This window comes from Salvelinus sp. IW2-2015, linkage group LG26 (assembly GCF_002910315.2).
Source record: "Salvelinus sp. IW2-2015 linkage group LG26, ASM291031v2, whole genome shotgun sequence".
In the NCBI taxonomy this organism is placed as follows: domain Eukaryota; kingdom Metazoa; phylum Chordata; class Actinopteri; order Salmoniformes; family Salmonidae; genus Salvelinus; species Salvelinus sp. IW2-2015.
Window position 1 is genome coordinate 36,401,120 of NC_036866.1, and position 22,981 is coordinate 36,424,100.

General features: G+C 45.5%; 1 protein-coding gene across 1 annotated transcript in view; it reads right to left on the minus strand.

The window, feature by feature from the left end:
- Positions 1 to 22,981, minus strand: part of LOC111952359 (thromboxane-A synthase-like) — a 113,340-nt gene that overhangs the window by 78,104 nt on the left and 12,255 nt on the right. Inside the window, 1 exon segment of the mRNA XM_023970943.3 lies at positions 8,690 to 8,783. Within this exon segment, the coding sequence (XP_023826711.1) occupies positions 8,690 to 8,783 (94 nt within the window).

Genomic DNA, 22,981 nt, shown 5'->3' on the forward strand with positions numbered 1-22,981 from the left:
CTATGGGTTTTGTTAAGCCTTTGTCTACTGCAGTGTGTATACTTACTACCTCCCTGTCTGTGCACTAGATGCACCTTACTCTTGGCACATGTCGCATGTGCTGCAGCCTCCTGTCTTCTGAGGGGATAACGTTTTTTGTTGTTGTGATGGCTAGCCTGGCTGTGAAGTAGTCCCTGTGTGACAGACAGTGGCGCCGTTAGCCAGGGGATTGATGGGCCTGATGAAATATACAATAGGTCCCAACACACGCCCCGCACACACACACACACACACACACACAAATCTAATAACCCAGGCAGGCCTGCTATCCTCTCCTCTCATCACACAGTGAGCTCAGCAGAATGGATCAGAACGGACCTCTGTGTCCCGCATCACCTCTCATCAACACACTACGCCTGACAAGTAACAATTTCACCGTAGAAAAAGTTAAGCTTTTAGAGACAGGGATATGGTGTCACGTGGACTACTAAATAAATGGTATTATCTGCAAGCACACACAGTGTTATTCCCCTGTCTATGATCCATACTCTGGATCCAAGCCTGACACTCCACCTCTCCATGAGGGCTCAGACAGCAGGGCCCAGATTCACAAAACACTTCGTTCTTACGCAAAAACTTACGAAGCTTGTTAAGAGAAAAAAGAGGTTCATAAGATAGTTTGTTAGCGCAATTCTTCAAAAATATCTTAAGGTTTAATGATTTTCTTACGAACTTCTCAAATATCTTCCTACATATCTATCTTCTTCTTTTGCTCTGCAAAAGTTTTAGCAAGCTATCTAGCTAGCAATGGCAATCATGTTAGCCTATTTCTTACTGAGATGACTGTTCTAAAACATGTTCTTGGGCTTAAAATAATAAATACCGAAACTTTCAGAGGAAGTTTGTGAGTGAATTAAACATGTTCAACTGCTTTCATGAGCTTCTTCTCTCACTGCCCCGAGTTTAAGACGAGGATTTAGCTCTTGAAATTAACAACATTTCCAATAACTGTATTTCCAACAATCTAATTTCTTCTTAACTTTTTGCTTAAGGAGAAACATAAGAAATAGCGCAATCAAATGTCCAATAACCTTTTTGAGGAATAGCAACTTTGCTTAACTTAATTCTTAAGTCTATCGTTAAGGACAAATGGCAGTTAAGAAGAAATTTCTTCTTAAGAAGGTTTTGTGAATCTGGGCCCAGGAGTGTACATATACAGTAGAACCAAGCTCAAGCTCTTTCACAGGAGTTTTACCCACATTCAAGAGACTACGATTATGAATTGGTAATATCTTAGACAGAACCCTGATACTCTGTAACTGACTCTGCAGTCTGACTAGTGCATGCTGAGTGTATTGCTCATGATGACTCCATTGTCCTGCCACTAGATGTCAGTGCAGAGCAGAGACAGGGCTGGTGGAGGGTTGGTGAACGCTCCCCAGGGCTTTTTATAAAGCTTGTCTACAGAAAGGGTTTGCTTGCGTGACCTTCTCATAGATGGCATAAGAATATAACCGTGAACAATGTACTCATGTGCCGTGCATGTCTGCAGGAATCAGGGGTAGCACTGGAAACCAGTCAAAAATGATAGGATACATTTCCCTCAGTATTCAGTGGATCAGGGTGAGGGAATGTATGAGCAAAAATAAAGGAAAGAAAATGTCTTACATTCATGACCAAGAACACACACGCTAAAACTGCCTTTCTGTCTCAACTCTTTCACCGTCTTTCTGCGAGGCAGTAGAATCAGAGAAGAACCAGAGTTGAATAGCCTGATTGGCCCCCCCTTCACCCATCCCTTTGGAGGCGAACCACAGACCGAGAACAATAGGGGGGTCTCAAAGAGGCTTGCATCTCCACATAGAAAAAAAAAGCTGTGGTGGGCATTCATTCAGTCTTCATGTTTACGAAGAAAACCCCTACATATGATCATATGAAAGACAGACAGAGAGAGGGCTCCTCAATCCTCCTCAACCCTTCTGGCTGAACTGAATAGTGGTCCGTTGGCTCACAAAGGGGAACCTGTCTCGTTAAGATGCTTATAGAAAGCACTGGGCTCGTTGATATGCAAGGCGAGAGTGGCCCACAGTTTTCCTGCTTTAGAGTTAATTAAGTACCAGGCAGACACCGTTTGGCAGAGTGCCCCGGCTGGTCTACCCCCCTCTCCCCTCCGGAGCCCTGGGATGGCTACTGCCCTGGCATTCCTGCAGTCTGGGCCCCCATGGAGGGGTGATGGGTACAGAGCGTTGGGGTGCGCCCGACAGAGTGCCCCTTCATGGTGCTGCCCACTGCACCAGTCCAAACTGTCTCAAACTGTCTCCATTCATCCATCTCTCTCTCTCTTTCCCTGTTTCTTTACCCCTCTCTTTTCCTCTCCTTCTCCACAGTCCCTCCCTCTCCATCTCTCTCTCCCCCAGTCTTTTTATCACTGCAGAGACCGTCGCATAGCAATACCGGACACACAGTGCTGCTTAATGTTCTAACCACAAAGCCGAGCAGAGCCGGAGAGGTGCCGGTCACCAACAGAGGCATACTTCATCAAGTCCAGGATAGTGTGTGTGTGTGTGTGTGTGTCAAGCATAAACAGGACAGACTCCCCCAAAACTCCTGCCACAGACAACTCTTAATTGAGGATTCATCACTGACGGAACCAATCAATAGTTTGCGGTCTTGACTCGACAACGCAACACATTACATTCGGAAGTTTGTCCTATCCGAATTACTCTTACGACTGCTGCAGAATGAAACCACAGCAGCAAGGCCTTGGGTTCCATCTGAAACGGTACCCTATTCCCTATATAGTGCACTACTTGTAGGGAACCGGGTGCCATTTCGGACGGATCTTTGGTCTAGGGAGAGATAGACATTCCTCTCTCTATCTATTCACCATGCCCAATAATTACTCTGCCCCACTTTGTAGTTCCATTCAGAGAGTCTGCACCGCAGTGTCCTCTACTTTAGCCTGACCTTGGGAGTCATGGAGAGATGTTGGCCAGGGAAGAGGCTGGACCATGCCATTAAATCTGTGGGGGTTTAGCTCTCAGAGCTCTCAATCTCTTGTAAGCTAGGCCCGGTAATACCAGCTCTTTTTCGCTGGCTAATGTACTGTTTGGCTGTGTTGTGTTGAGGGGCCAGAGAGGTTGAGGGGATGCCATCTTTACAGGGGGGCACATGGGGGTGGTGGTGGGTGAACCTCTATATCTGTGGCTTGGGTATCAGAAAGGGTCAACCAGCCAGCCAGCACGCCAGTCAGACAGATAGAGATAGAGCTCAACCAGAGCGCTAGGGAGCAGTCAGCCTGCGTGTCACCCTGTCAGCCAGCGAGCCAGTCAGGGACTGAGCTCAACTGTGGGGGTGGGGAGCAGTCACTGTGTGTGTCAACTAGTGATGGGGGGGAAATAAATACAGTTACATATCGCTATACGTATCATTTATCGCTATACATATCATTTATCGCTATACATATCATTTACCGCTAAACATATAACTTATCGCTATTTGACTCCAGGTATGTGTCGAGGTACAGATCTGGGGAAGGGTACCAAAAATGTCTGCAGCATTGAATGTTCCCAAGAACACAGTGGCCTCCATCATTCTTAAATGGATGAAGTTTGGAACCACCAAGAATCTTCTTAGAGCTGGCCGCCTGGCCAAACTGAGCAATCGGGGGAGAAGGGCCTTGGTCAGGGAGGTGACCAATAACCCGATGGTCACTCTGACAGAGCACTAGAGTTCCTCTGTGGAGATGGGAGAACCTTCCAAAAGGACAACCATCTCTGCAGGCCTTTATGACCGGCACCTCTCCGGCTCTGCTCGTTGTCGAGTCAAGACCGCAAACTATTGATTGGTTCCGTCAGTGATGAATCTTCAATTAAGAGTTGTCTGTGGCAGGAGTTTTGGGGGAGTCTGTCCTGTTTATGCTTGACACACACACACACTATCCTGGACTTGATGAAGTATGCCTCTGTTGGTGACCGGCACCTCTCCGGCTCTGCTCGGCTTTGTGGTTAGAACATTAAGCAGCACTGTGTGTCCGGTATTGCTATGCGACGGTCTCTGCAGTGATAAAAAGACTGGGGGAGAGAGAGATGGAGAGGGAGGGACTGTGGAGAAGGAGAGGAAAAGAGAGGGGTAAAGAAACAGGGAAAGAGAGAGAGAGATGGATGAATGGAGACAGTTTGAGACAGTTTGGACTGGTGCAGTGGGCAGCACCATGAAGGGGCACTCTGTCGGGCGCACCCCAACGCTCTGTACCCATCACCCCTCCATGGGGGCCCAGACTGCAGGAATGCCAGGGCAGTAGCCATCCCAGGGCTCCGGAGGGGAGAGGGGGGTAGACCAGCCGGGGAACTCTGCCAAACGGTGTCTGCCTGGTACTTAATTAACTCTAAAGCAGGAAAACTGTGGGCCACTCTCGCCTTGCAGGCCTGATCACGGCCTGATCAAATAAAATTTGATTTGATTTGAGTGGCCAGACAGAAGCCACTCCTCAGTAAAAGGCACATGATAGACTGCTTTGAGTTTGTCAAAAGGCACCTAAAGACTCTCAGACCATGAGAAACAAGATTCTCTGGTCTGATAAAACAAAAATTTAACTCTTTGGCCTGAATGCCAAGAGTCACGTCTGGAGAAAACCTGGCAGCATTCCTAAGGTGACGCATGGTGGTGGCAGCATCATGCTGTGGGGATGTTTTTCAGCGGCAGGGACTGGGAAACTAGTCAGGATCAAGGCAAAGAAGAACAGAGCAAAGTACAGAAAGATTCTTGATGAAAACCTGCTCCAGAGTGCTCAGGACCACAGACTAGGGCGAAGGTTCAACTTCCAACAGGACAACGACCCTAAGCACACAGCCTGCTCAGGAGTGACTACGGGACAAGTCACTGAATGTCCTTGGGTGGCCCAGCCAGAGCCCGGACTTGAACACGATCGAACATCTCTGGAGAGACCTGAAAATAGCTGTGCAGCAACGCTCCCCATCAAACCTGACAGAGCTTGAGAAGATCTGCAGGGAAGAATAGGAGAAACTCCTCAAATACAGGTGTGCCAAGCTTGTAGCGTCATACCCAAGAAGACTCGAGGCTGTAATCGCTGCCAAAAGCTTCTTCAACAAAGTACTGGGAAAAGGGTTTTTACGTTTAATACATTTGCAAAAAATAAATTGTGTGTAAAAACTATTTAATCCATTTTAAAATAAGGCTGTAACGTAACAAAATGTGGAACAAGTCAACACCTTCCGAATGCACTCTAGCTATAGCATTAGCTATTTTTCACCCTATAGCTTGGTCTCCATCTTTTACATTTTAGTCATTTAGCAGACGCTTTTATCCAGAGCGACTTACAGGAGCAATTAAGGTTAAGTGCCTTGCTCAAGGGCACATTGACCGATTTTTCACCTAGTCGGCCCTGGGATTCGAACAAGCGACCTTTCAGTTACTGGCCAAATGCTCTTAACCACTAGACTTTTTAAATAGTGAGCCAACATGTTTTCAGCACTTTTATTTCCCTGACTAATCAAAACTCGTTTTCTCATGCTCTCTCTTGTCTCAGACACATAGTGAGCAATATGTTTGGAACATGAAATCGCAATAAAATCACGTTATCGAACCGCAATACATTTAGAATCATGAGAATCACAATACATATCGCATCGGCACCTAAGTATCGTGATAATATGTCTCGTGATGTCCCTGGCAATTCCCAGCCCTGATGTCAGCCCGTCTGCCTAGACCATCTCAGACCTCCTCCCGTACTCTGGGTTTTACTTTGTTACATTTTTTATTTAACCTTTATTGAACTAGGCAAGTTAAGTTAGTTAAAAACAAATTCATATTTACAATGACAGCCTACCCCGGATGATGCTGGGACAATTGTACGCCGCCCTACTGGGCTCCTGATCACGGCCGGTTGTGATACAGCCCGGGATCGAACCCGGGTCTGCAGCGACGCCTCTAGCACTGCTGCGCCACTCAGGATTCCACTAAAATGGGTGACAGGTCTGCCACCACTGGAGCTTCTTCTAGGCACTGACTGTGTGGTGGTCACTGGCAGAAGTTAGCGTCATGTTGAAAACCGACTAAATTGGCACATCATATGTGCTGGGTGTGTTGGATACAGGGACGCCATGCCAGTAAAACTCACACGTGCATGCGTACAAATGCATCCACATACCGTATGATCATGCACTTACACACACAAACACACACACACACACAAAGACACACACGTTCTCGTTGTTGTGTTTGGCTGTGAGTGTGGCTTTCAGAAGTGGGTCAGATGATTGTACGAGAGCACCACTCCAGAGAGGGTTCTTTGTGTCTGCAGATCTGAGTCTCAGCACACACACACACACACTATGGCAGCAGCAGCATCTCCCCTGCTTCACCTGGAGAGACCGCCCAGCCCCAGACAGACAATGAAATTATGCAAGGCACTGAAGGCAGAGCTTCATGCATACTTAACCACCTCAGCCCTTAGCCTGCCAGGCTGCCACTGCAGTTCAGCTGAGAAGGACACTCTAAGAGCACTCGCTATTGTGTAAGAGGCTACGGAGCACTAGGTTCTCCTTAGATCAAGCTTTTAAAATCATATCACTGTATCTCTCAGATATATTCATCGAAGAGAGACCATGCAACAGTCAGTTCCTATTTGAGACACCAGCCTACAGAGCACTCATTCCCAATCCTACGTCAATGATGGCAGAATAAGACAAACAGGCAAAGTAGGAAGAAGAGGGATAAAAGAGAGAGCGAGAGGAAGCCAGAGAGAGAATGTCGTAGCGGCCCTAGAAAGAGCCCAGTGAGCTAGTTACAGTGAGTGACAGGCGACCCAGCCCACTCTGCCTGTCTGCCCCGCTAAGGATTATTGACCTCTGAATCTCATCAAGATCTGCCCTGCAGAGAAACATCCAGAAGCCACCACACCATACCATTGGCAATAATCACACATAGCATTTAAAGGAATTGTCTTATAGCTGGAATGGATGTCAAACGGAATGTCAAGCATAAGGGTAACATGCTGACCACACCGCAACGCGAGCGCTGCAAAATAAATGTACACATGCATGTTATTCAATCACACACTGCTCGTGCGCCTCAGCGAGTGTCTGCGTGGCCAGGCGCTAAAATAGAAATAGGTTCTATTTGTGATGCTCAACGCGCTGCAAGTCCGGCCTCTCCCATCTCCTCATTGGATTTTAGGAGCATATACCCACATGGGTGATTGAAAGATTAATTGACGTCCACACTCCAGTTGGTTGTAGTAACGCACCGTAAAGTTAGTTGCCAACCGCCATATAAAGTCCAAAGAAGAAAAAAAGAAGCCTGAAGGAAGGAGTAGAGATGACGAGAAAGGAATTCAGTTTACAGTTTTATCTGTGGATTAATTGTCGGAGTAGAGGACCTTGTGCATTTCAGGTAAAATAACAACCCAATGTTTATATCCCAGGACAAATTAGCTAGCAACAGCAAGCTAGCTAGCTAAATTGCCATGAATGTTTAATGCTTTCGACCTAGCCCCCAAATTAATATAGTTGGTTCAGGGTTCGTTTTGATATTTCAACCTGCATGTCCTGATTGTGTCTGGTGTGGGGGTATAAAATCAACATGCGTGCAATGGCACACACAGGCACACGCGTGCGCAACTATTGTTGATATCAATAGTTAGGGATAGTATTTACTGTGTGAGTAAATTTAAGGCATGACACCCATGACTTCAGATTGTATGTAAATGTCGGTAAATCATATACATTTCTGGAAAATACTGTTATTCCCCTTTAATCTCTGGTGTCTTTGTTGTAGGGTAGGATGGGTAGAATCGTGAGTGGATCAAAATATCCCCATATTAAATCAGTGATATTTAACCCTCCCTCCCACTCACTTTTTTAAAAACATTTTACATTATATATTCATCATAAAAATAATGCAATTAACAATAAGGGTAATGTATTTGGGAATCACATGGTATTAAAAGTCTTTAATGATGTCACGTTCTGACCATAGTTCTTGTGTGTTTTGCTTGTTTTAGTGTTGGTCAGGACGTGAGCTGGGTGGGCATTCTATGTTGTGTGTCTAGTTTGTCTGTTTCTATGTTTGGCCTAATATGGTTCCCAATCAGAGGCAGGTGTTTTGTGTTGTCTCTGATTGGGAATCATATTTAGGTGGCTTGTTGTGTGTTGGGATTTTGTGGGTGGTTGTTTCCTGTCTATGTGTAAGTTGCCAGTGTCTGCACTTATTGTTTGTATAGCTTCACGTTTGTTGTTTTGATTAGTTTGTATAGTGTTCGTTTCGTTTTCGTCTTCATTAAAGAAGAATGTATTGTTATCACGCTGCGCCTTGGTCCTCCTCACTTAAATGTTACGACGAACGTGACAAATGAACTTGTTAGTCATTTATAATGAACAAATCTAATGAAGTGCAGCTAGATGTTAGAAGCCTGATTTCTCTCACCTTCAGGGGTGGTGTGTGTGTGTGTGTGTGTGTGTGTGTGTGTGTGTGTGTGTGTGTGTGTGTGTGTGTGCGTGGGGGTTAAGTGATTTACCCCCCAAAAAGACAGGCAATACCCAATCATTGCCTCGGTCAAATGGAAGCAGAACTCTGCACTGAACTCTGTATTAAGCATTTAAATATCACAATAGTTAGAAGGGAAAATATGCATAAATTAAGTTTATTTGAGTGAGAGTGTATACATCTTCCATAGCAGTCGGTATCTTACCTGACGAAATAGAAACATGTTCCCAATGAACGGGGACGGTTTGGGGTGCCTGATTCCACATCGAGCCAGGGCTGAATAGGGGAATGTAGCATACCTAGAGAGGAGAGAGAGGACAGAGAGAGAGAGAGAGAGAGACAGAGAGAGAGAAAGAGAGAAGAGAGAGAGAAAGGGGGGACAAAATAAATAAAGAAACAGAGACAGAAAGAGAGACAAAGAGAGTCGGAGTGTGAGCTAGTAACGTGTAAAAGGGAACGGGGGATAAGGTAGTAATGCTACAGAGATTACCGCGTCTAATGTGGCAGATATGCTGCCTAAGCAGCGCCTCACACAAACACACAACATTATTACACTGGAAGGATTTATTTGTTCGGGGGAATGTATAAAATTCCAGACTTTGACTCCTAAAACAGAACAGCAAAATGGAACAGCATGCATTATTCATCACAGGAGCTGCTGCTGTTTTCTGCTGACATGCAAGTCCTTGGAATGTGGAAGGGGCCTTTTGTACAGGACTTTGTGGAGCATTATGGGATACGACAGCTGGGACGTTCTTTAGTCATGTAATACGCCGTCTGCTCTAAACGTGGTGGATTCTGTAGAGTGTGTGCGTGCGTGTGTGTATTTGAGTATCCTGGCCAATGAAAGGGCAATTAAATGATGGCTGCCTCCTTGTTTGCTGCTACAGTCACGGACTACGAGGCTAAGAGACAGGAAATTGTGTTTACAGTCAGAAAATAAAGCTGTACACACAAACACTCCCACACAGGCAGGGAGGGAGATGTGACAGACAGGCAGGCTTATGGATCAGGGCAAACAACTCTGACTGGATTGAGGAAGTCATATTTCCACGCCGCACATAAACAACCAACACAAGAAGGCCGCAAGACAGAGCAGCCAACACAGGTCTGATTCACACATACGCTCACAGGCACGGAAACGCGCACACCAAGACCTCTGATGCTAAACGCGCGCACACACACACACCCCAAGACCTCTTATACTAAAAACCAAAATAGATTTGAGCATCCACTTCATCTCCCCCTAAGCCCCTTAAGGAGGCCCATTACCATATTAGTGAAACTCAAACTGTAGATGAAACGCTGGCCAAGAAATCTCATCACACCGACTCATTTTAAAACACCTTCGCAATTATAACGACGCGCATCACACAGCCATGACAGACAGGCATCACACAGCCATGACAGACAGACATCCCTCTCAATGTACATCAGAAGAGGGACTCACAGTGCATAGTAACTGCTTTGGAATTCCGTGGCGTTTTACTCCTTTAAGTCCCATACTCCCCAAGGTCTAGTCTATATCCCTGATTGACACAGTGGTTAATGTCCTATGTTACGGAGTGATGCAGACTGGGTGAGATATTGTGTTTTGTTTCCACTGTTGCTGTGGCAATGTGGGAGTTTATAACGGCTGGTGGCATGGCCTCATTTACGGAGAGACAGGGGTAGTGGTGTTGTCATCAGCAGCAGGCACGTGTCACTCTGTCAGTCTCTACACGTTGACTACAGAGAACAAACATATCTAACTGTGGGCGTTGCTGTAGAGGCCATGAAGAAGGCCATGAAGAGGCCATGAAGAGGCCATGAAGAAGGCCATGAAGAGGCCATAAAGAAGTCCATGAAGAAGGCCATGAAGAGGCCATGAAGAGGCCATGAAGAAGGCCATGAAGAGGCCATGAAGAGGCCATGAAGAGGCCATGAAGAAGGCCATGAAGAGGCCATGAAGAAGGCCATGAAGANGAAGAGGCCATGAAGAAGGCCATGAAGAGGCCATGAAGAGGCCATGAAGAAGGCCATGAAGAGGCCATGAAGAGGCCATGAAGAGGCCATGAAGCAGGCCATGAAGAGGCCATGAAGAAGGCCATGAAGAGGCCATGAAGAAGGCCATGAAGAGGCCATGAAGAAGTCCACGAAGAAGACCATGAAGAAGGACATGAAGAATAAGCAGTCAATAAGCACACAAATGCTCCTTTACTGACTGACTTGTGATTTAATAAGATATGGTGAGTGCTAAGCCCAGGGAAGTGATCCAGCTGAAGCTGGGCATTACCGCACACACACACACACACACACACACACACACACACACACACACACACACACACACACACACACACACACACACACACACAGAAAGAGAGAGACAGACAGGTGCTCCTATGAGAGCAAAGCTTTAGTGTTCCTACAACACCACGGCAGCAAAATGAAGTCTGGAGCATAGCTGTTATATGATTGACATACTGTATAAGCCTAGAAACCAACAAACTATACCGTTGCTTCATTGAATTATGAGGAAAAGGGAAATAGACTGAAACGTACTATGCTACAGCACATGTTCAGGTTAACCAGGCTAAGCTGTGATGTACTGTGCTACAAAGAGATGTGCTGAGCTATGCTACATACATTAGGCCACACAGTTTTCGACTAGCTCTCAGTCTCAATTCAGCATTAGACATTCATCCATGTTTCTCAAACGTCACATTTGAGGTTAAGTTTAGGCATTAACTCAAAGATCTTAAGGTTAGGCATTAACTCAAAGATCTTAAGGTTAGGCATTAACTCAAAGATCTTAAGTTTAGGCATTAACTCAAAGATCTTAAGGTTAGGCATTAACTCCGGATGGTTCAGGTAAGGGTTAATGTTTTGGATAGGTTTAAAACAAAAATATCAAAAACAGCTTTCTATGGCCTGATTCAAACGTGTTACCTTTGGAATCAGAGGCAGATGCTTACGCCTCATATGTTCCCTTCAAATTTTGGGGGGCACTGAGCAAATTTCAGGTCTGCTGAGCTCAAATTTAAACTTCCGGCGCGCGTTTACTGTGAACACTGAGGCTGTACCCGGTTTTAACAGTGGCCAAGTAGGCTACTGCAGGTATTTATTCATAATGTAGGCCTACCAGAATGACCTACCATCAAAAACAATGGATAAAATGTATCCCATAACATTTTAACAGGGAAATAGTTTTTTTATCATTCAGCCTACAGTAACAGCAGCCAATGTGTGATTCGATGAGACTTGAAAAAACCTGCAGGGTTTGACATGAACTTGTTTCACCACTTGTCCTTCAGACAAGGAGATGACTGAAAATGTTGTGTTATTTGATTCAAGAAACCACTATACAAAATACAATTAATTATTATTCCCATAACATTATTACAGATAATCAGACTATTACAGACTACAAAGGGAAGCACAGCCGAGAGCAGCCCGGTGACACGAGCCGATCAGACGACCTAAATAACTTCTATGCTCGCTTCGAGGCAAGTAACACTGAAACATGCATGAGAGCACCAACTGTTCCGGATGACTGTGTGATCAAGCTCTCCGCAGCCGATGTGAGTAAAACATTTAAACAGGTCAACATTCACAAGGCCGCTGGGCCAGACGGATTACCAGGACGTGTACTCCGAGCATACGCTGACCAACTGGCAAGTGTCTTCACTGACATTTTCAACCTCTCCCTGTCTGAGTCTGTAATATCAACACGTTTCAAGCAGACCACCATAATCCCTGGGCCCATTAACACTAAGGTAACCTGCCTAAATGACTTCTAAACAATGAAAAATGTAAAAGTGGTGCGTGCATATGTATTCACCCCCTTTGCTATGAAGCCCATAAATAAGATCTGGTGCAACCAATTACCCTCAGAAGTCACATAATTAGTTAGATTGCACACAGGTGGACTTTAAGTGTCACATGATCTGTCACATGATCTCAGTATCTATACACTTGTTCTGAAAGGCCCCAGGGTCTGCAACACCACTAAGCAAGGGACACCACCAAGCAAGCGGCACTAAATTTTAGTCTCATCTGACCAGAGTACCTTCTTCCATATGTTTGGGGAGTCTCCCACATGCCTTATTGGCGAACACCAAATGTGTTTTTTCTTTAAGCAATGGCTTTTTTCTGTCCACTCTTCTGTTAAGCCCAGCTCTGTGGAATGTACGGCTTAAAGTGGTCCAGATACTGGACAGATCTGATTTATTTTGCTACTGTAGCTCGTTGTGACATGGCGATCTCTCGATTTGGGGATATCCAAGACATCACTAATATTTTTTTGTCTTTTTATTTTTTAGTGATCAATTTTCAAGGTATTGTCTTTAATGGTGTATTTGTACAATTTGTATACTGTAATTGTTTCATGCTTCTTTTGATTTAAAAAAAAATCTCCACAGTGGAACTTTGCAGCTCCTTCGGGGTTATCTTTGGTCTCTTTGTTGCCTCTCTGATTAATGCCCTCCTTGCCTGGTCTGTGAGTTTTGGTGGGAGGCCCCCTCTTGGCAGGTTTGTTATGGTGCCATATTCTTCCCAAACAAATTATAATGGATTTAATGGTGCTCCGTGGGATGTTCAAAGTTTCCGATATTCTTTTATAACCCAACCCTGATCTGTTCTTCTCCACAACTTTGTCCCTGACCTGTTTGGAGAGCTCCTTGATCTTCATGGTGCCGCTTGCTTGGTGGTGTCCCTTGCTTAGTGGTGTTGCAGACCCTGAGGCCTTTCAGAACAAGTGTATAGATACTGAGATCACGTGACAGATCATGTGACACTTAAAGTCCACCTGTGTGCAATCTAACTAATTATGTGACTTCTGAGGGTAATTGAGGGTAATTGGTTGCACCAGATCTTATTTATGGGCTTCATAGCATACATATGCACGCACCACTTTTACATTTTTCATTGTTTAGAATTCTTTGAAACAAGTTATTTTTTTCATTTCACTTCACCAATTTGGACTATTTTGTGTATGTCCGTTACATGAAACCAAAAATAAAAATCTATTTAAATTACAGGTTGTAATGCAATAAAATAGGAAAAACGCCAAGGGGGATGAATACTTTTGCAAGGCACTGTCTGCTATTCATTGACTACAGCTCTGCGTTCAACACCATAGTGCCCTCAAAGCTCATCAATAAGCTAAGGACCCTGGACCTAAACAGCTCTCTCTGCAACTGGATCCTAGACTTCCTGACGGGCCGCCCCCAGGTGGTAAGGGTAGGTAACAACACAACCGCCACGCTGATCCTCAACACGGGGGCCCCTCAGGGGTGCGTGCTCAGTCCCCTCCTGTACTCCCTGTTCACTCATGACTGCACAGCCAGGCATAACTCCAACACCATCATTAAGTTTGCTGATGACATAACAGTGGTAGGCCTGATCACCGACAACAATGAGACAGCCTATAAGGAGGAGGTCAGAGACCTGACCATGTGGTGCAAGAACAACAACCTCTCCCTCAACGTGATCAAGACAAAGGAGATGATTGTGGACTACAGGAAAAAGAGGACCGAGCACGCCCCTATTCTCATCAACGGGGCTGTAGTGGAGCAGGTTGAGAGCTTCAAGTTCCTTGGCGTCCACATCAACAACAAACTAACATGGTCCAAGCACACCAAGACAGTTGTGAAGAGGGCACGACAAAACCTATTCCCCCTCAGGAGACTGAAAAGATTTGGCATGTGTCCTCAGACCCTCAAAGGATTTTACAGCTGCACCATCGAGAGCATCCTGACGGATTGCATCACTGCCTGGTATGGCAACTGCTCGGCCTTTGACTGCAAGGCACTTCAGAGGGCAGTGCGTTTGGCCCAGTACATCACCAGGGCCAAGCTTCCTGCCATGCAGGACCTCTATACCAGGCGGTGTCAGAGGAAGGCCCTACATTTTGTTTTGTATTTTCTTAAAACTGTATCGTTGGTTAAGGGATTGTAAGTAAGCATTTCACTGTAAGGTCTACACCTGTTGTATTCAGCACGTGACAAATACAATTTGATTTGATCAGACAAATTATGCTACACTTACTTAGCTTATTCAAGACCATCTCAAAGTACAACACTGCCCCTTTAAGACAAAAAAAGCTCTATTCGACTCGCTTTTCAAAGATGGCTAGAAATGCACATGTTTGGTGCTCTTGTTGGAAGCAACCATTCCCCCATTGTTGACTAGAAATTAACTATAAACTATAACTATAACTATAACTGCACATGATCATCTGATGATTTATCACTCCAGTGTTAATCTGCTAAATTGTAATTATTCGATTTATTGCCTACCTCCTCATGCCTTTTGCACACATTGTATATAGATTCTCTTTTTTTCTACCATGTTATTGACTTGTTTATTGTTTACTCCATGTGTAACTCTGTGTTGTTGTCTGTTCACACTGCTATGCTTTATCTTGGCCAGGTCGCAGTTGCAAATGAGAACTCGTTCTCAACTAGCCTACCTGGTTAAATAAAGGTTAAATAAAAAAATAAAAAAATAACTGGGCTAATACTAACTAGCAAAGGATATGAACAAATGTGCACAGGTGGCTACATGCAGCTCTTGCTTTGATTTCAAAACAAACGCATCTACTCGCGACCGCTCATGCTGCAAACACAGTCCAGTTCAAAGTGAATGGCACAGATCTATATATATATGGCAAAGGCTATTTGCATATAGTCCGACTGCAGCTCTGATTGGTATAATGGCACACCGGTTTGTGTAGAGTACGGGCCTGAGTTGTGCCTGCCAATGCAATTGAATCCTACTCCAATGCGATATGCCTTGAGCAGTTAGTTTTGCATACTAAGTCTTGCATAGTTTTGTTTTGTTTCGGGTATGGTACATTGAAAGTGGCTAATATTGTGTTGATTCGATCACAATTGCCACAGTAAAGGGAAACGTTGATAGTGTTAACTAATGGGGAAAGCTCTAGAAAGTTGAGTGAAGTTCAATCACATGCTTCTCTGCGCCGGATGATATTTCTTCTGCGCGGCAGTCCGAGGGGAGCTGTGCGCACGCGCAGCTTAGAAGTAACATTGCTTACCCCCGTCCACAACACCTTAGCAAAAAACTAAACCTACCTGAAGGTAACAGTGCTCACTGTTGCCCCTAGTGGCCGGTTTCCACATTATCTCCCGACGTCCTCAGACATGGATGGACGTCGAAAACTGACTTGTATCACGGGTGACCTGGCTGACAGTGTTATGCTGCAGTCACACACAGCTTGTGTGTGTGAAAGAGGGGTGTCAGGCAGGAGAGGTAAAGAAGGACAGTGGGTGAAAAACAAAAGCCCTTTAGGGGGGTCTGCCAAGAACAGAGGGCACCTTCATGACAGCTCTGAGCCTGCAGCAATAATTCAATAGCACACAAAAATGTTATGCGAACACGTGGTAAAACAGAGTTTTAGTGCATGACTGACTCGGAGCTCTCCATTTGATTGACTGGGTGTGAGGGAGCCACAGACACACTGGGTTGTCTCAGCCAGCTGTGAGCACAAACTGCTGAAGCCGTAGCTCACCGATCATCTCCCCAGTCCGACCCACGTCAGAGCGGAGCAGCTTCACCTGGGAACCACCTTTATCTCAAGGAACATCCAATGACGCACTCCGAGACACTGAGAAAAGACAGGACTCACTCCTCCAGAGTTAAAAAAAATAAAACGTTGCTTATAAAAGAATGCAATAAAGAGCGGATGGTGAATTTTTTGGGTTTGTGAGTCCTCCTTGCGATGAACAAAAGACAGATTTATAGAGTTGTCTCCCACTCACACACATACACATTGCACGCACACAGGCACACAGACACACGGGACGGGTCATTTGGTGGTCAGGGGGATTGGAGTCTCATTTAGATTGAAGGGTTACAGCTGGCAGGGCTGTTTTATCTGTTTGCCACTGAAATTAGAGGTGTCAGAGATTAGGACGACACACTTCCTTCAAACAACCCCACAGATCTGGCAATGTGAGATTCGGCCAATCAGAGGGTGAGGACAGGGGGTGTTCCCAGGGCATCATGGGTAAACCATAGCGTTGCATAAAACGGAAGAAAACAGACTGCAACCAGGAGGGACTACCTGGACTTGTCCAATAAATAAAACATTGATTTTCATTTTCCGTAGCAAAACCTTTTCCGTTGCTTGCCATAATGAACACAACCCAGCTCCCCACTGGTTCTTGTAGTTGTCATGTGTTTACCATCAGAGCCTCCCTCGTACAGAAGGCAATTTTTATTGTGCTATTATTGTGTTCTCTTCACGATGCATGTCGCGATGCTGTTTCTCTTCATGAATAACCCAGTATGATTCTCAGCAGTTGCTGTGTGTGTGTGTGTGTGTGTGTGTGTGTGTGTGTGTGTGTGTGTGTGTGTGTGTGTGTGTGCTGTCTCTTATACACATCTAGATGTGTATTGTGTGTGTGTGTGTGTGTGTGTGTGTGTGTGTGTGTGTGTGTGTGTGTGTGTGTGTGTGTGTGTGTGTGTGTGTGTGTGTAAGTGCGAAGCCACAGAGTGCCATTGAGCCTACATGCAATCAGAGACACCTCAGAGGCATCCATCATTAGCGACAAACACAATCAGTCCTCTCTGACTGCATCTGACAATACATCCACCCACCCACACACATACCTCCCTTAGAGTAAAGGCACATGGACACACACACCAAACTCGAAACCCAAGCAGTGTACAAAAAGTGGTAATAGAAGATATCATACACACACTTCCTGGAAAATATTGTTTGTTTCAGTGGTTTCAAGCATGTCTGTAAATCAACAGGAGAGGAGCAGAGCTGTTGTAATTGCTTTGCAATGCCTTTGATGCCCCTTTTGGATTATCCATGTCATAGCTTATTGCTTTTTTCATTGTTAAGTGCCTCATAAAATCGGCATTAATATGTGCCCATTGATTTGTGCATGGCTGGATAATCTCTCCAGACACTAGCCCCCATTTGAAAATGCAAGCACACAAACATGAAGGCACACCCACTCAACCAGAGGGAAGTGTGCAGCATCAGTAACATGGAGATCTGTCAGCCTGAGCCCCTGCCTTCCCACTGGAGACTCACAGGGAAATTAATGTATGGGTCCAGATGGGTCGATTGGAGGAGGATGAGGGAGGGGCGAGTCCCCTATAATGCTGTGTGCTGGCTGAAACGGTAGGACCATAGAAGTAGGTGCTTTGTGCTGGCGGGGAGCCGTGTGTGAAAGAAAACGCCTTTGTATGTGTTGTGTGGTTGTGTGTCTGTGTCCCAGGGCCTGGCTGGCTGTCACAGTGCATTGGAGAGTTCAGTCCTATCTGGAGCGCTCCTCTGATTGTTTAACTGTGGAACTGCAACGCCTGCATACCAGCATACAGCCAGAACACAACAAGCAGAGACCAGGGGGATGGGGGGGGTCTTGTTTGGGAAAAAGTAAATCTTCCGTCCTCTCCCCTCTGTGACCCGGAAACCGATAAGTGGTCGAGTGTCAATTCGTTAGAAGGCAAACGGAAGAGGGTCCTCCCCGCGATAGCCTCCTTTCGGTGAGGAAGCACAAGTGTATCCTACCGCCGAAGAGTTTCGAATTAGCTGTTGTTTTATTAGAGGAGAAAACAAAGCACACGTTTAAAAACAATATGCTACTTATTGTTTTATCTATAAAATGTCTCACACAAACTAACTTAATTCGTTTTTTTTCTCACTTTCCACATTTATATACCCAGGCCTTGTCTAGCTCAACTTATATCTCCCTGCCGTGAATATGAATTGTTCCTGTCTGAACACTGCTTATCTCCATACCATAAAAGGCGATATGTTCCTCATTATCCGACGAGAGCTGTCTTCATTAGAGCCACGTGTCCGTGTAGCTGCAGCTGTAGCCCTGGTGCATGCCCGTAGCTGTACATGTCTGGCATTCCTCTCTGTCACCCAATCCATCGTACCACACCATCAATCAACGGCATCCATTGTGCCGCGCAGAAAAGCAATGAGCCACATCAATAACTGAGCCGGCTTGCAATCCCCAACCCATGAATATTAACCCTGGTAAAACAATGGCTTCACACATAGCGACTCAGGAAGTCACACATATAGACACTAGCATGCACCCTATCGACCCTGAATGCACACGGACACACACACTCGGAACAATCAATGCTTTTGGTCCAAGCATCCCATCTCCTTCAATTATTGATAAGGAAGTGTCCATGGCTGTCTGTAAGGGCTCATCAACCCTAACAGACAACCCACTCCACTTTAACACAAACTATCCATCAAAAATGACCCAATCCCACCACAGACAAAGTGTTTTAGCAGCTGTCGTATCCCGCTAGAAACCGGGGGGATAATGTGAGACATCAGCACATTGTTTACAGCTCATAATAGTCGTGTCTCCACACACATAGACGGTCGAAGCGGACGGCCTCAGGTGGAAATCTCTTTAGAATCCTTTTCAATCTATGCACATCCACCTCACACACTGAACAATCTCCCCTAGGACATGGTTCATCTCCATTTCATTAGCAGCGTTACTCTTTGAGTTGTGTTAACCAGAGGCCCAACTGGTGCCATGATGACCACTGGTTCTCACTTATTGGACACAGTGTGTTTCTCCCATCTCGTCATGGTCTCCCACTGCAGTCATAAGCCTTGTGTTAAGACTGCTAAGACTGTTATTTAAACACACAACTCACTGCTCTGGACCAATGCAAAGTCTGCCATCCCTCTATTGTGCTGTAGACAGTCGCACAGCTGCAGTACGGATGCACCATCCAGGGGGCTACTCAGTGTCGCTCCAATGAGCTTCCACAAACAAAGCAGGAGACCGAAATGAACCACAAAGGTAAAGTCAGTGACGAGGACATGTGTGGAGAGTGTGGGTTTTCGTTGAGAGAATGGTTGACAAAGATGGCAGAGAGAAAGCGCTGTTGGTTGGAGAGGTGCATCACACTGTTATATTAGAGCGGGGTATTGTAGAGATGGCGAGTCACGCTACGATGCGGAGTCATACTGCCGCAAAACAAATGCACATGTGACTGGCACCTCCATTCGATTTACAGTAATTATGAGTCACATGGATCCCGCCCTCACAATCACACACGCAGGTAGGCAGGCAGGCAGGCAGGCAGGCAGACAGACAGGCAGGCAGGCAGGCACCACACACACACACACACACACACACACACACACACACACACACACACACACACACACACACACACACACACACACACACACACACACACACACACACACACACACACACACACACACACACACACACACACACACACACACACACACACACACACAGTGTTTCTCTCTGCCTTTTTCACCACGTACCAGAACAACAGTAAGAACAAAGCTACTTACAGCTAACCCCAGGGGAGACAAAGATTCTCTCAGGAAGTTGTCGCAAAGTAAAGGTGACTAAATGAGCGTTGTTGACCCATCAAAGGGGCAATCAGCAGTTGCTACATGTATTGTTGGACTTATAAATGAATGATATATATCCATTGATTCTTGAAGAATATAACTTATAAATGCCTCATGAGCTTAGTTCAACTGTCACACTCCACGAGAACCCAACATATAAACTTTTTTACTCCAACGTTTGTAAACAAAGCCAATGTAAACAAACACTATATAGCCTCAAAACATAGATAACACTGTGAATTTGATATCATGGATGGTCAGTCATTGCATCCATAGCTCATTTCCACATCATCCATCATGGAAAAATAAACACGTTCTCTCTGACGTCAGCTCAGTCACAAAGAGAGCGCCTTGGCTAATCAGCTTCCCCCCGACTAGCATTGTACTGAGAGTAGCTTCTAGATAGAGTACCATAACAACTACATGTCTACTCAAAGTTCACAACTCGGGAAGGCCTTACTGGAACAATTTAATTGTAAATGGAATTATATTTTGTAAAAATGAATTAATTTGTGTCTAAAAACATGTATTTTTGATATTTTTTTTATGGTGTACAGTCCTCCTCTTTCCTGTTGACTCTGCGAAGCACAAGGGTTCAAGTGTATGTCAGTCTGTCAGCTTGGATGTCATGAGGAGGACAGCTAGAATGAGCCATTGTCCATAGCATGTCAACCCCAAGCCTCAGTTCTAGTCTAACACTCGCCGCTTGTACACACTTACATCGTCTTGAAAGGATGAACTGTACCATTCAGTGGGTCGGTCTCTGTAATATTTTAGTCGTGGACCATATTCAGTATTAATAAACATGTTCAAATAAAAATGGCTGAGCAGGGCAGCTTGTCTGTCTGTCAGGGGGGTGTGATGTGTGAGGTGTGCAGTCAGTGGTATGATTAGCAGGTGTGATGGACGAGCTGTCCAACCAGCCTCAACTAAACAATAAGTACACCACGGGGCTCGTCCAATGACAACGGAAGGCCAACTGCAGGATACCGGAGCACCGTGGCGCAGCGCTGCCAAGTCAGCTGTCCTGGGTTTATTAGACTGGGTTCAAATACTATTTCAAATATTTCAGCTTTTGCTTTTTGTCTGCCTGGAGTTCCAGAATGGGCGGGGTTTGCATTTGCGGGACTACTCTATTTGTCCCACTGCGCCAAGCTAGCGCAATCAAGCCCGGATAAAGTATTTGAAATGATTTCGAATAGTATTTGAACCCAGGTCTGATTAGATTCTGTGCTATGGCTCTGCTCTGCCTGAAGAGGCTCCAGACTGAGCTACTCCAAAGGGTGGGGTGTTTTATGATGCCCAGTTCTGCCACCTTGGTTACAGCCTGCCTGTTGTTACTCCCTCTTATTCTTCAGGAGTGTAGGGTTTTATTAGGGGGAGCTGTAAAGGCTCAGACACATCCACACACAATACTCTTAGAGCACTGGCAATGCATGTTAGGAGTGGGGTGAAACGTTCTGATCTGATCAACCTCTTATTGCATATTTCCAATGAGGGATATTATTGCACACAGACTGGGCATCTGCTTATTCCAATTAGCTAAGCCACTGTCATCTCGTCTGCTTGCCTTAATGAAACATATTGGTCATGCATGTTGTCAGAGTCCAATCCAGAGAACTGTGCATGTGAAACCACACACGGATGGAGCACAATATGTTGCTCCCACATACATTTTATAGCCATGATTTTATATCAAAAACAGACTAAAGGAGTATCTCCTTATACCAAACCTCCCTATATTCATTTATATATGGGACGCTACCTAAGTCTTATAAAAGCAATATGGATCTGTGTCTGAACATCCGATGATATCACCACCTTTATTATAACCTTTGAAATGGTGCCTGTGGGTTAGAGTGTCCATCAGCGATGACACTTGGATATCACAGCCCCAGTCAGTTCATTTGTCGTGAGATCATCGGGGGGTATGTCATCCGTTCCACTTGGACTGAGTGGCCAGTGAATGGACCCTGGTTGGGTTACACACACTGTGTTCCTTCCAGAGTTCATTCTGATACATAGTTTAACACACGTTCTCGAGGGGACAGTGGGCCAGGAAAACAAACGTCTACAGTTACAAAGGAGAAGAGTGTGTGTGTGTGTGTGTGTGTGTGTGTGTGTGTGTGTGTGTGTGTGTGTGTNTTCATCACCAGTGTTGTCTGTGTGTTCCCTCCTAATGACTGAAATTCCAGGGATAGGAGATAAGAACAGAGGACTTAGCCTCTCCCATTCAGGAGGAGGAGGAGGAGAAAGAGGAGGAGAAGAGGAAGAAGAGGAGGAGGAGAAAGAGGAAGAGAAGAGGAAGAACAGGAGTGCGTGCTTGCTTGCTTGCAGAGAAATATTAAATTATCTCACGACTATTAAGAGAGTCGTCACAGTGTGTGTGTGTGTGTGTGTGTGTGTGTGTGCGTGCGTGCGTGCGTGCGTGCGTGCGTGCGTGCGTGCGTGCGTGCGTGCGTGCGTGTGTGTGTGAGATGGAGTGAGGGGGGAGTTCAGTCACTTTGCATGTGTGCCGGCGGGCATTGTATTTCACACAAAACCCACACTGCACTTACAGCTAGGCTATTGGGGAGACCCTATGGAGAACACACAGGTTGCAATGTGGTGACAATATCCCCCATTACCTAAGCTATAGAAACGTCTCTCTGTATCCTCAAACAGCCAGAAAGTTTCCCCATCAAACTTACATGAGTCAAGGAGAGAAAAGAGGGGCAAAGCAAATGACAATTGAGTCAGAGAGGAAGTAAATCATATTTATATTTATTTAACTAAGTCAGTTAAGAACAAATATTTACAATGACGGCCTAACCCGGCCAAAACCTCCCCTAACCCGGACGACACTAGGCCGATTGAGCGGAGCCCTATGGGACTCCTGACCACGGCCGGTTGTAATACAGCCTGGTATCGAACCAGGCTATGTAGTGACACCTCAAGCACTGCGATGCAGTGCCTTAGACCGCTGCGCCAATCAGGAGCCCGAAAAATGACTGGACCTGCCAAAACCATGTGGGGGGAAAAATCCTTTTTTACTAAGCAGAATTTGATCCCTCCATAAAACGCATGAACAGACAATCAAAGTATTTTATAGTGGGAATA